Source organism: Rana temporaria, chromosome 6 (assembly GCF_905171775.1).
Source record: "Rana temporaria chromosome 6, aRanTem1.1, whole genome shotgun sequence".
Lineage (NCBI taxonomy): Eukaryota > Metazoa > Chordata > Amphibia > Anura > Ranidae > Rana > Rana temporaria.
In genome coordinates this window covers 18,370,191-18,386,391 of record NC_053494.1, presented here as the reverse complement: position 1 = coordinate 18,386,391, position 16,201 = coordinate 18,370,191, and the positions used below count along the sequence as shown (strand labels likewise).

Genomic DNA, 16,201 nt, shown 5'->3' with positions numbered 1-16,201 from the left:
GGCACTGAAAGGCTGCAATGATGGGTACTTGTCGGTGGCACTGATAGGCGGCACTGCTGGGCACTGATAGGCAGCACTGATGGGCATTGATACATGGCACTGATATGCGGCACTGATATGTGGCACCGATATGCATCCCTGGTGGCACTGGTAGGGCACTGGTTGGCAGCTGCCTGGGCATTGATTGGCAGCTGCCTTGGCACAGATTGCCATTTCCTGGGTGGTCTAGGGGACATACCTGGTGGTCTAGTGTGGATGCCCATCCCTGGTGGTCCCGGGCGGCCTACTGTCAGACGCGAGTGAGGAAAAGTCGATTAACAGCTCTTCCTGTTTACATTGTGATCAGCCTTTATTGGACACGGCTGATCACGTGGTAAATACCCTCCAACCGAGACCGGTGTAGCGGTGTGTCAGACTGACATCACCGATCCGCGCGATGCGCGCCCCCACGGGCACGCAGCGGCTGTTATCCTGCTGGATGTCATATGACGTCCAGTCAGGATAACTTAACCACCGCCCAACCGTCATTTTGCTATAGGCCAGGCGGGAAGTGGTTAAGCGGCAATCCTTTCTAGGAATTCAACATAACTGAATGTATTATGTGTTGCAGGGCAAGGATTATGAAAAAGAATGGGAAGAGTGAACTCCAGAATGTCAGTGTCGCACGGGGATCACTCACCTGAGTTGCTCTCGTGCTTGCATCACCACAAAGTCCCACGTGTGGTTGATTCGTTTGTGCAGCTGATTATAGTTATCCTGTTGAAACATAAAGAGAATGGATAGGTATCTTTTGGAGCAATCTACTAAACAAACATGACAACATGGAAACAATACATCTCAAAGGTAGTCACCTCACACACAGATATTCAGATAATAATTGATTTAATTAAAGTGACATGTCCACCCAATATTCCCCTTTGCAAATACTTACCTCCCCTTCACTTCCCAGGCCGCTGGGACTGAAGACAGGAGCCCAGATTCTCAAAGGACTTACGATGGCGTAGCGCCATGTACGCCGTCGTAAGTCCGAATAAGAGCCGTCGTATCTATGCGGCTGATTCTTAGAATCAGTTACGCATAAATTCGGCTAATATACGAGTGGCGTAAGTCTCTTACACCGTCGTATCTTAGTTGCATATTTACGCTGGCCGCTAGGTGGCGCTTCCGTAGATTTCCGTGTCAAATATGCTAATGAGCTAGATACGCCGATTCACGAACGTACGTGCGCCCGGCATAGCAAGATACGTCGTTTACGTAAGACATACGCCAGCGTAAAGTTACCCCTCATAAAGCAGGGGTAAGTCATGTTAGGTATGGACGTCAGAAACGTACGAACAGCGTCGTGTTTTTCGTTGTTTGCGTAAGTCGTCCGTGAATGGGGCTGGACGTAAGTTACGTTCACGTCGACTAGGCATTGAGCGGGCGTAATTTAATTAGAAAATTTGACGTGATACTGAGCATGCATGCGCATGCGCCGTTCGAAAAAAGAGTCATTTACGTGGGGTCATGATTAGTTTACATAAAACACGCCCCCCTGTTCCTCATTTGATTTAGGCGCGCTTACGCAGGCACATTTACGCTACGCCGCCGTAGCAAGTGCTTTGTGAATACAGCACTTGCCTCTCTAAGTTGCCGCGGCGTAGCGTAACTACGATACGCTACGCCCGCCTACATTTACGCCGCCCTACGAGAATCTGGGCCAGGAAGTCCAGCATAGGTGTGCGCAGCCTATTGCACTAGGGTGTGCACCCCAAAGTTCAAACACACATGAATGCCACCCGCTGTCACAGGAAGGGGGCACTGGTGATGGGAAACAGTTGATTGGGAGCATATTACAGTACACCCTAAATACAGGTGTAACAGGTGATTCCCTACCCTATATAAGTGATCTGAGCGGCTGATTAGCCGCTGGATACAGGTTGATACAGGTGTTTTGGCTGACAGCTGCAGCCAGATAGCCAGATTCACAAAGAGTTACGCCGGCCAGGGCCAGATTAAGAACATCATGGGCCTGGTGCTGAGAATTTTGGTGGGGCCTTTTAGGCTGCATTCACACCTCCGCGACAAGTAACGCTGCGTACGCGGCGTATTTTGCCGCGAATAGTGTAACTTTTTTTTTACAAATCCTTCCTATTGCTTTGTATGGCCGAACGCCAATGCCGCCTGAAAAAAAGGGTCCGGGACTTTTTTTCATGCCGCAGGTGTACGGCGTCTATGAGATGTGAACCATCTCATAGACAGCAATGGGAATTCTCCCCTCCAGCGGCACGAGTGGCCGGCGTCGGGCGTTTTGTCGCAGAGGTGTGAATGGGGTGTAATAAATAATAAATAAATGCGTGGGAATGACATGAACGCAGCCCAGCCAAGGCAAGTGACCAAAGGCACAGAACCCAGAAGGAAGACCGGGTGAAGATGGAAGTGTCCAGGCCCCGCCTGATTCATCGCAGCACTGGAGGGCTCAGTCTGAAAATTGAAGTGTACACTAATGTGCTAATATGCTGTGCATACTTGTACATTGTGGCATAACCTACCCCAGGGCCTCTAAAAAGTAGTAATGTCAGGAAAGTTTACTACCGCTTTATTATCACAGGATCCCAGGAGCCTCTCATGGGGCCCCCTACTGACCCGGTGGACGGTGGCCCTTGGGCAGTGCCTAAGTGCACAGTTGCCAACATTTAAAAAATATTTTCAGGGCCACTTTTTTATATAAGTGCTATATTTAGAGTAGCTGAGATCCCCGATGTTCCTCTATACATCATAGTAGTAATCACAAAATTAAATGAGTACTAATAATGGGGCAGAACAAATATGAGAACTGATATTTCCTTTAGTTGAACTAACAAAAGTGTGTCCATTCTAGAGCTGGTAACATTGAGGATATTCAGTATAATTTTAAAGAACTGTTTTTGTGGGTAAGCGACATAGGGGAGGAGTATGGACGGTATATAAGTGGGAAGTATGTGCAGGTGAGGGAGAGGAATGTGGAGGGTCTAACAGTGGGCACTATGTACAGGAGAGGAGTACAAAGGGTACGGAAAAAAGCACTATGTACAGGAGAGTAGTGTGAAGGGTATGACAATGGGCAGTATGTACAGGAAGAGTGAGGGGGTATGACAGAGGGTAGTACGTACCAGAGAGAAGTGTGGAGGGTATGATGGGGCAGTATGTACAGGAGAGGAGTGTGGAGGGTATGACAGTGGGCAGTATGTACAGGAGAGGAATGTAGACGGTATGATAGTGGGCTCTATGTATAGGAGAGGAGTGTGGAGGGTATGACAGTGAACACTATGTATAGGAGAGGAGTGTGGAGGGTATGACAGTGAGCAGTATGTACAGGAGAGGAGTGTGAAGGGTGCGACAGTGGGCACTAAGTACAGGAGAGAAGTGTATGACAGCAGGCACTATGTACAGGAGAGGAGTGTGAAGGGTATGACAGTGGGCGCTATGTATAGGAGAGGAGTGTGGAGGGTATGACAGTGGGCACTATGTACAGGAGAGGAGTGTGTAGGGTATGACAGTGAGCACTATGTATAGGAGAGAAGTGTGGAGAGTATGACAGTGGGCACTATGTACAGGAGAGGAGTGTGGAGAGTATGACAGTGAGCACTATGTACAGGAGTGGAAGGATGTTTAGGGACTGAGTAGTGGTTAAGCGGGTCATACATGGATTGAAATTACGCCAATTATGCAGAGACCAGCCATAGTCAATCTATGTGTGGGCTAGCTGGTTTTACACAAGTCAATCTATTAATCAACTTGAGTACAACCAGCCTGTTTTTTTTTTCTTAAAACAATCAGTGCTGCCAGCTAAAGTTAGCAACACTGATCATTGTACGCACTGGCAGATCACAATAACACTGCAGGAGTGATTCCCCCATCCACAGGTCAGCAGGTGAGAGGGTGTGTGGGGACAGGCTGGGGAGAGATACTAGTCAGTGGCTGGGTAGGCACTGGTAGTATCAGAGCCAGATACACACAGGTTACATACGCCACGATCGTTAGAGCGAGAACAATAATTCTAGTACTAGACCTCCTCTGTAACTCTAAACATGTAACCTAAAAAAATGTAAAGCATTGCTTAGGATACCAAAAAAAGTTGTGCTAACTTAACTAACTAACTGTTTTTTTAATGAATGAAACATTTTTTTCCAAAAAAACATGTTTGAAAAATTGCTGCGCAAATACCGTGCTAGAGCTGCACAAAAAATCGTGATCTCGATTCAACCCCCCTGACGATCTCCAATGCAGAGTTTGCTGATTCTTTCATATAACAAGTGGAGAGACTTTCAGCTGTCAAAAGAAAATATCTGGGCAGTCTGCCAAGTTTTTAACAGGAAACATTGTAACTGACACTTCCTTCTTAGATCAAAGGGATACACTTCTGTGTGTAAAGAACAAATCTGGGCAGTCTGCGAAGTTTGTAAACAAAATGAAACATTGTAACTAACTAACATTGTAACTAAATTTAACCACTTAAAGTCCAACACTTGTTTCTTAAGTTAGAAAGTAATATTATTTGCTAGAAAATTACTTGGAACTGCCAAACATTATATATATTTTAGCAGAGACTCTAGGGAATACAATGGCAATTGCTGCAATATGTTATGTCACACTGCATTTTCCCCACTTCAATGAATAATAAAAACCATAAAAACAAAACAGTGAAGTTAGCCCATTTTTTTTTTTTTTTTTTTTTTTTAATGTGAAAGATGATGTTACGCCGCAACAATCGTGAGAGAATCGTGATCTATCTTCTAAGCAAAAGAATTGCAATTCTCATTTTAGCCAGAATCGTGCAGCTCTATACCGTGCAACATAAAAAGTGCAAAGACCACCATAGAGTCATTTTCTAGCAAAAAACAAATGATGATTTTTACATGTAGTAGAGAAGTGTCAGAATTGGCCTGGGTGGCAAGGGGTTAATTACCATGAGTAATATACAAATAATTATTATAAGCACTGTGATCCTATCATTCTGCTGTAGTGTGTCAGCTTGTATTTATATTGGCCGCTCTGAATGTAGCTTCTGACAGGCTGTGCAAGCAGGCCCGTATCTCCGGAACCATAAATGATAGCCGTCCCATATTTTAACCAGTTGTGGGGTAGCTCTTCCCATGCCTACCCCCAAATGTGGGGTTTCTGTGACCTCTGGTCATCGAGCTACAACCCCCCAAATTCGATCTTAGAAAAAAAAAATTCTTAAAAAAAAAAAAAAAAAAAAAATTTTTTTTTTTTGGGCAAATGGGCCTATCTTGAGAAAGGGGCCTGGAGCTGCAGCTCCATCAGCCCCATTGTTAATCCGGCCCTGACGCCGGCGTATCAGTAGATACGCCGACGTAACTCGGAATCTAAGCCGTCGTAAGTTTAAGTGTATGTTCAAACTGAGATACACTTAAACCTAGCTAAGATACGACGCCCTGCGCCGTCGTATCTTTGGGTGCAATTTTTCCGCTGGCCGATAGGTGGCGCTTCCGAAATTTGTAAATTTTACGTCGTTTGTGTAAGTCGTCCGTGAATGGGGCTAGACGTCATTTACGTTCACGTCGAAACCAATACGTCCTTGCGGCGTACTTTGGAGCAATGCACACTGGGATATGTACACGGACGGAGCATGCGCCGTTCGTAAAAAACGTCAATCACGTTGGGTCATCACTCATTTACATAAAACACGCCCCCATCCTCATTTGAATTAGGCGCGCTTACGCCAGCCCCATTTACGCTACGCCGCCGTAACTTAGGAGGCAAGTGCTTTGTGAATACAGCATTTGCCTCTCTGACTTACGGCGGCGTAGCGTAAATACGATACGCTACGCTGCCGCAAAGATACACACATGTACCTGAATCCAGCTAAGAACCCTGGTATAACCACTTCGCAACAATCACAGACATGTATGTGATTTGGTGGTTAAATGCAGAGATTTGTAGATTAACCACAAGAGGGAGCTCTGTATATGACAGCCACACAGGGAGTGCATTGTTTTGAATAAGTAAACCAACCTTAAAACTTGCAATGTGAGAAAGAGAGGTAATGCCGCGTACACACGAACTATGTTTTTCGGCATGTAGAAAAAACGACGTTTTCCCAACTTCATCATTAAAACAACGTTGCCCACACACCATCGTTTTTAAAAAATGCTCTAGCAAAGCGCGGTGACGTACAACACGTACGACGGCACTCTAAAGGGGAAGTTCCATGCGGATGGCGCCACCCCTTGGGGCTGCTTTAGCTGATTCCGTGTTAGTAAAAGACGATTCACGCTTTTCTGTCTGTTACAGCGTGATGAATGTGCTTACTCCATTACGAATGGTAGTTTTACCAGAACGAGCGCTCCCGTCTCATAACTTGCTTCTGAGCATGTGCAGGTTTTTAACATCGTTTTAGCCCACACACGATCATTTTTTACAACCCGAAAAACGACATCGTTTATAACGTCGTTAAAAAATGCAGCATGTTCGAATTTTTTTTTGGTCGTTTTTCAGAACCTGAAAAATGATGTGAAGCCCACACACCATCATTTTAAATGACGTTTTTTAACCACTTAAGGACCGGACCAATATGCTGCTAAATGACCCAAGGGATTTTTACAATTCGGCACTGCGTCGCTTTAACAGACAATTGCGCGGTCGTGCGACGTGGCTCCCAAACAAAATTGGCGTCCTTTTTTTCCCACAAATAGAGCTTTCTTTTGGTGTTATTTGATCACCTCTGCGATTTTTATTTTTTGCGCTATAAACAAAAATAGAGCGACAATTTTGAAAAAAATGCAATATTTTTAACTTTTTGCTATAATAAATATCCCCCAAAAATATATAAAAAAAAAATTTTTTTCCTCAGTTTAGGCCGATACGTATTCTTCTACCTATTTTTGGTAAAAAAATCGCAATAAACGTTTATCGGTTGGTTTGCGCAAAATTTAGAGCGTTTATAAAATAGGGGATAGTTTTATTGCATTTTTATAATTTTTTTTTTTTTACTACTTATGGCGGCGATCAGCGATTTTTTTCGTGACTGTGACATTATGGCGGACACTTCGGACAATTTTGACACATTTTTGGGACAATTGTAATTTTCACAGCAAAAAATGAATTTAAATTGCATTCTTTATTGTGGAAATGACAGTTGCAGTTTGGGAGTTAACCACAGGGGGCGCTGAAGGAGTTTTGTTTCACCTAGTGTGTGTTTACAACTGTAGGGGGGTGTGGCTGTAGGTCTGACGTCATCGATTGTGTCTCCCTATAAAAGGGATGACACGAGCGATGCAGCCGCCACAGTGAAGCACGGGGAAGCCATGTTTACACACGGCTCTCCCCGTTCTTCAGCTCCAGGGACCGCGGTCCCGGAGCTTCGGACCGGGTCGCGGGCGCGCGCCCGCGACCCACGGCTGGGTACTAGTACAGGACGTACCTGTACGTACATGTGCCCAGCAGTGCCATTCTGCCGACGTATATGTGCAGGAGGCGGTCCTTAAGTGGTCTCCAAACTGCGGCCCTGGGGCCAGATGTGGCCCTTTGCCTGCCTTTATCCGGCCCTTGGGGAAACATTCCTCTTACTGTAATGAGGCACTTTTCGTCCAACTGACACCCAACAGCGAGGCATAATTTCTCCCCCTGACACCAATAATAGGGCATTATTCCTCCCCATGATACCAACGATGGGGCACTATTTCTTCCCCTAATACCAAATATGGTGATGTTTATGCCCATTGATGGCAGAAAATTTCCACTACTACTGGCCACTTGCCGGCCCCCCTAAAGTCTGAAGAACAATAAACTGGCCCTTTGTATATAAAGTTTGGAGGCCCTGGTCCAATCAGAAGGCTAGGAGCGGCTCAGAGAAGAGCTGTACCGTTTCAATGTAGTAGAGAGAGGTCAGGTCTCCGACTTGCCCATGCTGTCTGGCAGGACTACGTAGATTGTACAGCTGGCTGAACAGAATTACCATTTATTTACCAGGTTACCATGGAGGGAATGCAAGTGTGTGAGTTCCGCTTTAAGAGGAAGATTTTTGGAAGTGTTTTTTTCAAACATTAATTCTATACAAGAAATTGTGTGCAAAAAAATAATAGCTCACCTTCTCATGCTCCACCAAATCTCCTTGTTTTCTGATGTTTTTCTTTGCCAGATAAATTGCTAAAGAATAAAACCACAATAGGGAAAATATATTATTACAGACACGCCTAAACAGGTCTATGCTACTAGGTTTTAGGTAAGTAAATAATATATACCGTATTTTCATTGTTTATTTTTTATCAATTTACAAAGTGCAAACAGAAGAAAAATCGAAATCAAATCAATATTTGGTGCGACTACCCATTTTGCTGCAAACCAGCCTCGCTTCTTAAGCTGGATACACACTATACAACTTTTATTGTTAGATTTCCTTTAGATTTACCTTCACAACTATGTAGTGTAAGGGGCTGACTGCATACAAATTGAAATAGGTAGATTCACACACAATAGCCTAAACTTGCGGCGGCGTAGCTTAGCGTGTTTAGGCTACGCCGCCGTAAGTTAGCTAGGCAAGTACATGATTCTCAATGTACTTGCCTGCTATGTTACAGCGGCGTAGCCTAAAGCGGGCCGGCGTAAGGGCGCCGAATTCAAATGTGTGTTAGGGGGGCGTGTTGTATGCTAATTGTGCTTGACCTTACGTTTTTTATATTTTATTTACCTGCGCATGCGCCGGGCGCCTACATTTCCCAGTGTGCATTGCGGCTAAGTACGCCGTAAGGGCCTACTGATTTCGACGTGGACGTAAACGTCGTAAATCGCTATTCACGGACGACTTCCGCAAACGACGTAAAAAAATTCGAATTTCGACGCGGGAACGGCGGCCATACTTGACATTACTATTCCAATAGGGCCTAGCTCTAACTTTACGCGGCCTATCTCTTACGTAAACGGCGTAAAAGTACTGCGTCGGCCGGGCGTACATTCGTGAATCTGCGTATCTCCTCATTTACATATTCTACGCCGACCGCAATGGAAGCGCCACCTAGCGGCCATCCAAAATATTGCAATCTAAGATAGGACGGCGCAAGCTGTCGTATCTTAGATATGTTTAAGCGTATCTCTGTTTGAGAATACACTTAAACATAAGTCGGCGTAGATTCTGAGTTAGGTCGGCTTATCTACTGATAAGCCGGCCTAACTCTTTCTGAATCTACCTAAAAGTGTTTAGGTTTGACCTAATTTTTTATGGTTTTGGTAAATCTAAAAGGAATAAAATCGAAAGAAAATTGTATCGTGTGTAGCTAGCTTTAGGCTCTGTTTCCACTATTGCAACTCCAAAGTGCCGCGTTTTTACAGCAATTTTGATGCGGCTTGCCAGCAATGCCTGTGTATTCTTGAGGTCTTCTTGGACTTCAAGTCGCATAAAAGTGGGACCAAAGTAGTGCATTGACTACTTTGAAGTCGCTGTGACTTGAAAACGCACAGATGTGAACGGTACTCATTGGAAATCATGGGGTATGACTTGTCATGCGACTTTGCAGTCCCAAGTCGCATTGCAAGTCGCACAAGTGGAAACCGAAAATCGTAAGATTCTTCCTCGTGTGTACGGGCCATTACACTTGCACAAAGTCAGGGATTTTGTAGGATTAGAATCAGGTGTATGATTAAACCAACTATACCAAGCAGGTGCTAGTGATCATCATTTTCAGGTAGGTTGCAACACAATCATTAACAGAAACAGCTGTGTAGAAGGCTTAAATCTGGGTGAGGAACAGCCAAACTCTGCTATTAAGGTGAGGTTGTGGAAGACAGTTTTATGTCAAAGGTCATACAGCATGGCAAGACTGAGCACATCAACAAGACAAAAGGTAGTTATACTGCATCAGCAAGGTCTCTCCCAGGCAAAGATTTCAAAGCAGGCTGGAAACCTGTCCGCTAGGCCGTACACACGGTCGCACATGTCCGCGGAAACTGGTCCACGGACCAGTTTCAGCGGACATGTTCGACCGTGTGTACGGGGCCTTACAGTGTAAATTTGCTGTCCCCTCAAAATAACTCAACACACAGCCATTAAGAGAATTAATAATAATATTAATAACTACCGTAGTCCAGTTCTGTGGCAGGCCATTTGTTGGTTGTCCAGAAGTATGGGGTCTAGAAAACAAAAATCTGATATGAAATGACAAATGCATTACTCAAGATTTTCTCAATCTTTTTACCCTAGAGCAGTGATGGCAAACCTTGGCACCCCAGATGTTTTGGAAATACATTTCCCATGATGCCCATGCACTCTGCAGATTAGTTGAGCATCATGGGAAATGTAGTTCCAAAACATCTGGGGTGCCAAGGTTCCCCATCACTGCCCTAGAGGAACCTTTAAAATTATTTCCAGGTCTCAGAGAACCTCTGCTAAACCCATTTTATTAGTGGTCGGTGGGAAAAATGCATCTTTCATGGGTAGTCAGTTGGGAAAATGCTCTCCTTACTGTGGTGGTCCGATGGGCAATTCAAAAAAAACTCTGGTGTCTTGCTGCTGGCTCTGCAATATGGGGTTGGAACCAGAACCATGCAGGCATTACCAGATGGGAAGCCAATCAGCCACAGTTCAAGGAAGAAGAGGCTGGCTGTGGTTTTCCTCCATGGGATAACCCAACCGAAAGCAGTGAGCAGGAAAACATCACCAAACCAGCTCTAGATCTAAACAGAAATATATTGAGATCTGATTGAGACTTGTCCATAGACTTCCTTTTACTGAGCCTCAAATAGCAGATTCCCAGGGCTTTTTTTCTCAGAGAATAGGTGCAGGAACTCCCTACTTCCGAGTCACCTGTTGTGTGCACCCCCTACCCACCTCCGAGCACCATACCTTGGTTCCAACCCTCTACTTCCCTTTGAGCACCATTCGTTGGTTCCATCCCCTACCTACCTCCGAGCATCATTCTTTGGTTCCACTCCCCACCCACCTACGAGCACCATTCCTTGGTTCCACTCCCTACCAACTTCCGAGCACCATTCCTTGGTTCCCACCCCTACTCACCTCTGAGCACTATTCTTTGGTTCCACTCCCTACCAACTTCCGAGCACCATTCCTTGGTTTCCGCCCCCTACCAACCTCTGAGCACCATTCTTTGGTTCCACCCCCTACCAACCTCTGAGCACCATTCTTTGGTTCCACTCCCTACCAGCTTCTGAGCACCATTCCTTGGTTCCACCCCCTACCCACCTATGAGCACCATTCTTTAGTTCCACTCCCTACCCACCTATGAGCACCATTCCTTAGTTTCACTCCGTACCCACCTCTGAGCACCATTCCCTGGTTCCACCCCCTACCCACCTCTCAGTAATGGATTCAGAACCAAGTATCAAGTTGTGGTACTAAGTAATTCGTATATGATAGGAAGTAAAAAAGATCACCTGTAGCCAGCAACAATAGACTCCTCCTTCAGCAGTTGGTGTCTCCCAGCAACGATTGTCTCCCAGTAGCATAAGAGCCCTCCAACAACAATAGATCCTCTACCAGCAACAACTGACCTCCCCAGCAACAATAGACCTCCCCAGCAACGATAGACCTCCCCAGCAGCCAGCATTAGTAGACCCTCCAGTACACCCCAGCACCCCTTGCCATTACATACATTCAGAGCTGGAGGTGCCAGAACTGCGTTCCCCCGCGTTCCTGCTGAAAAAAAGCCCTGCAGATTCCAAATGTTTGTAGACACCTGACCATCACATCTACTATATGACCATAAGTATGTGGTTTATTACCACTACCATCATGACCACTTGTTTTCTTTGGTGAACTTTAAAACTTGGATCGTTGCTTTCACCATCACTTTTCATTTGTCCTTGTGCCAGGTTCATGTTCTACTTTAAGGTACGAATGGACTGCTGGACTTCGAATTTCTGGCCCCCATGTTCCTTTTCTGAGGCACAGCTCTTGGAATTGGAGTGTGGGCAGACACAGAGGGGTAGGGGCAGGAGGAAGAGGTGCAGATCGAGCCCTCTCTCCTCTCCCATCTGTGTGTGTGTTTGGGGGGGGGGGGGGGGGGGGGTTGTTACTGCTGGCTTTGGGCAGTGCGAAAGAGAGTGTAATAGACACTCTCGGCTTAGACAACTGCAGCCAGCAACCTTGCTGGGAAGCCATAGTCCAGTCTGAAACCCAGGCATTCTAAAACCCAGAGGCATGATTCCAAACCTGGAAGGTAGTGAGATCACTGGGAGAAGGCCCTTTTCTATTCCAGCATGGCGTTCACCTTCAACCATTTTGGGGACCTAAACCACCAAAAAAAACTCTAAAATTCAAATCTGGCCACACCCCCGTAAAATTCAGTCCAAACCTGTTATCATCCAAAATTTGTAATTAATATTGTATTCCAATACTGAAAAAAAAAAAAAACATGCGTGCTTAGAAACCTTTTTTTGGCGTCTCGCGGTGACACGGGCAGAGATGTTGCGCTATATTTAGCTCCCCTGCTATTAGGAAACAAGATTTGGTCAGATCCTGCGTTTCAGGCTAGTTAAATCAATCTTCTCCTAGACAAGCCTCTCTCTTTGTTTTGTTCTGTGCCCCCGGAGGAGCAGCATTGCGTCTGCCAGGCCCATAGTGTTCCTGACAGACTGCGGTAATTACAGAGCCATGGCACTACTCCTTGCCATATTGGGAGCCGCTCCTGTCACAATAAATGTCCCGTTGCTTTTGTGAGGATCTCTGGATGTTCGTAACTAAAACTGTTCCTGACATAATCCTCTGATTTGCTCCAAATTTAGCAGCGCGTACCTTAAGGGCAGTGCCCTTGTTATCTCGGCGCTGCCAGCCTCTCATTTGTGCCAGGGATTTGAGGTCTACAAATATTCATTATACGGCCGAGACAACTATTTAAAGGAAAAAAAAAATGGAAGAAGAAAAAAGGTCATCTTGAGTTGTTATGAGTAACTACTGCCTATGTGCCCGCTATCATTTTCTTGCTTTTGTGGTCGAGTCACCACATTTTGTGAGACTCAAAAAGATTATATGAGATGTTAAATTATTATATTATAAAATGAATATACTAATGTTAGGAGTAGAATGAATTTATATTATATATATATATATATATATATATATATATATACACACACACACACACACACACACACACACACACACACACACACACAGTTGCAAGAAAAAGTATGTGAACCCCTTTGAAATGATATGGATTTCTGCACAAATTGGTCATAAAATGTGATCTGATCTTCATCTAAGGCACAACAATAGACAATCACAGTCTGTTTAACCGATGAAAACGGTCCATCAGACCGTTTTCATCGGATGGACCGATCGTGTGTACAGGGCTTTAGTCTGTAGGGTTCAATATTAAGTTGAGTCACCCTTTGCAGCTATAACAGCTCCAAAAAAAAGTAAAGGCCCAGACACACGATCAGACTTTTTGACAAAAACAGTCCGACAGACGTGTTTGATCGGACAATCCGACCGTCTGTACACTCTATCGGACAATTGTTTTCACTTTTTCATCGGACAAATGTTCGCTGTGAATGCTCTCAAACTTTTCGACAACAAGTGTTCAATGGAGGATAATCCGATCGTGTGTACACAAGTCCAAAGTACAAAACACGCATGCTCAGAACCAATGCTAAAGATCAGACAACAATTTCAGATGTTGCCCACAGGGTGGCGGTAAAGAGTTAAAAAAACACGTGATTTGGTGAAAGTTGGCTGAAAAGGTCCTGCCGTGTGTATGCAGAACAAGTTCACGGCCAACGCCCATTCAGAGCAAAATCCACGGAAAAGTCAGATGGAAGTCCGATTGTGTGTATGAGGCTTTAGCCTCAAGCCTCGGACACACGATCGGATTTCCATCGGACAAAGCCTTGGACTTTTGTCCGAAGGGCATTGGCCGTAAACTTGTATTACATACTTACGGCAAAGAATTGTTGGCCAACAAACACAAAACTACATGTTTTTTCAGCTCTTTAGCGCCACCCTTTGGGCAACTTCTGCTAATGTTGTGTTATGGTTAGCATTGCTTCCGAGTATGCGTGTTTTTACTTTGGATTTTTGGGTGACATGATCGGATAATCCGACAACACAAATTTGTTGTTGGAAAATTTTAAAGCACGCTATCCCAATTGTCCGATGGAGCGTACAAACGGTCGGATTATCCGACAACATCCTGCCATCACACAATCCCCATCGGAAAATCCAATCGTTTGTACGAGGCTTTAGACAGCACATAGGATCATGGGACAAAATACTACATGTAATTTTCCCCGACGCCCCCCCAGGAACAAACTGATAAAAATGGAAGTGAGATTTCTTCTTTAGAAAGACTGAAGCAGTAATGTGATGGTGAATTTTGGCAACCCAGATGTTTAGGAACTAAGGGCCAGATCCACAAAAGGGATACGACGGCGTTTCTCCTGATACGCCGTCGTATCTCTGTTTCTATCTATGCGACTGATTCATAGAACCAGTTACGCATAGATAGCCATAAGATCCGACAGGTGTAATTGTTTTACACTGTCGGATCTTAGGATGCAGTACCGCGGCCGCCGCTGGGGGGAGTTTGCGTCGTAAACCAGCGTCGGGTATGCAAATTAGGAGTTACGGCCGATCCACGACGGTTTTTCGCGTTCGCTACGTCGTCCGTAGTCAAGTTTCCCGTCGCAAAGTTAGTCTTTTTTTTGGTGCCCTAACTTTAGTCAGCAAGTGTATTGCTGTCTAAAGTATGGCCGTCGTTCCCGCGTCGAAATTCAAAATTTAACGTCGTTTGCGTAAGCCGTCTGGGAATACAGAAGTACGCAACGTGCGTCGCCGTTCAAAAAAATGACGTCACGGCGCGCAAAGCACGGCGGGAGTTAGGAAACGGAGCATGTGCAGTAGGTCCGGCGTGGGAGCGCGCCTAATTTAAATGGCACATACCCATTTGAATTAGCCCGCCTTGCGCCGGAGGCCGCGGGCGTAGTTTTCATCGCAAGTGCTTGGTGAATCAGGCACTTGCGATGAAAAATTGCGGCGGTGTAACTTATCTAGGATAAGTTACGCCGCCGCGATTCTACGTGAATCTGGCCCTAAATTCCATGATGCTCATGCACTCTGTAGTATAGTTGAGCATCGTGGGAAATGTAGTTCCAAAACATCTGGGGTGCCAAGGTTCGCCATCACTGGCCCTAGGGTGTGTTCATGACAGCCTGATCTCACAGTACGTAGGTTGAATGCCGTTGGTCATCATTGAACTCGGAACACCAGTGCCATCTAGTGGACGAGTGGGCAGCAGCACTGGATTGAATGTAAGTATAGCTGCAAAGGCTGCTTTACTACTCCTGGGTCATTTTTTTTTGTTCAAACATGGAGTTTTGCTTTAAAATAAATTGAATGTTCTGACTTCAGCTTTTTTTTTTTTTTGTATTTGGCATTAGTCCTTCCCTAATGTCATTCGTTACGCAGTTTGTAAGGCAGCTACAAATTTATAGCAATGACCTGAAGGGCATACAGAAAGTTTCATGTAATGAGAAGCTTGGGAAGGTGACGTGGCTCGAACTTTCTCTCTCAGTTTAGATCATTTGTTTCATAGCAGAATCTATTCTAATTCCAGCTATTTACAGCCTCCCTGGTCCTGGGGGTATAGGAAACTCCAATTATCTGACAATTTTCTCGGGAGAATCTGGTGGAGGAGGAAGCCCTGGGGCACAATATACGCTGATTGTTGAACTGAGGCGATGGCGAGGAAATTAAACTCGGGAAGAGTCATCAATACAGTAGCAGGATGAGGAATGGTTTAAGATAACCGTTAAAGCTGAACTCCAGGCAAACAGCTAAATACACATTTCAAATACCGTATATACTCGAGTATAAGCCGAGTTTTTCAGCACATTATTTTGTGCTGAAAATGCCCCCCTCGGCTTATACTCGAGTCACCTTTTTGCACCTGATCTCCCGAACTTTGGGGACCCGGTACTGGCCGGCCATAGGTCCCCTGGACTAGGGTGACCAGACATCCCCAGTTTCAGGGGACAGTCCCCTGATTGAGGACACTGTCCCCGGACCAAGTCTGTCCCTGGTTTTGTCCCCAGATTGGATTTAATAGGGGGCAGGGGCAATTTCAAAGACAGTCAGTGCAGAATTAAAATAAAAAAAATTAAATTACACCCCCCCGCTCCGCCGTGCCTACTAGCATAGGGGGGGTTGTATTTTTCCTATTATCTGTGCCCCTTTCTGATGATCATGTGCTGGTCGGAGCGGAGGGAATAT

At 45.2% G+C, this 16,201-nt stretch overlaps 1 protein-coding gene across 1 annotated transcript in view; it reads right to left on the bottom strand.

The window, feature by feature from the left end:
• Positions 1-16,201, bottom strand: part of RGS11 (regulator of G protein signaling 11) — a 137,074-nt gene that overhangs the window by 77,078 nt on the left and 43,795 nt on the right. The window contains exons 5-7 of the mRNA XM_040356370.1: positions 10,056-10,107; positions 8,072-8,130; positions 680-756 (exon numbers count right to left, since the gene is read on the bottom strand). Coding sequence (XP_040212304.1) covers positions 680-756; positions 8,072-8,130; positions 10,056-10,107 — 188 coding nt within the window. The remainder of the gene's footprint in view (positions 1-679; positions 757-8,071; positions 8,131-10,055; positions 10,108-16,201) is intronic.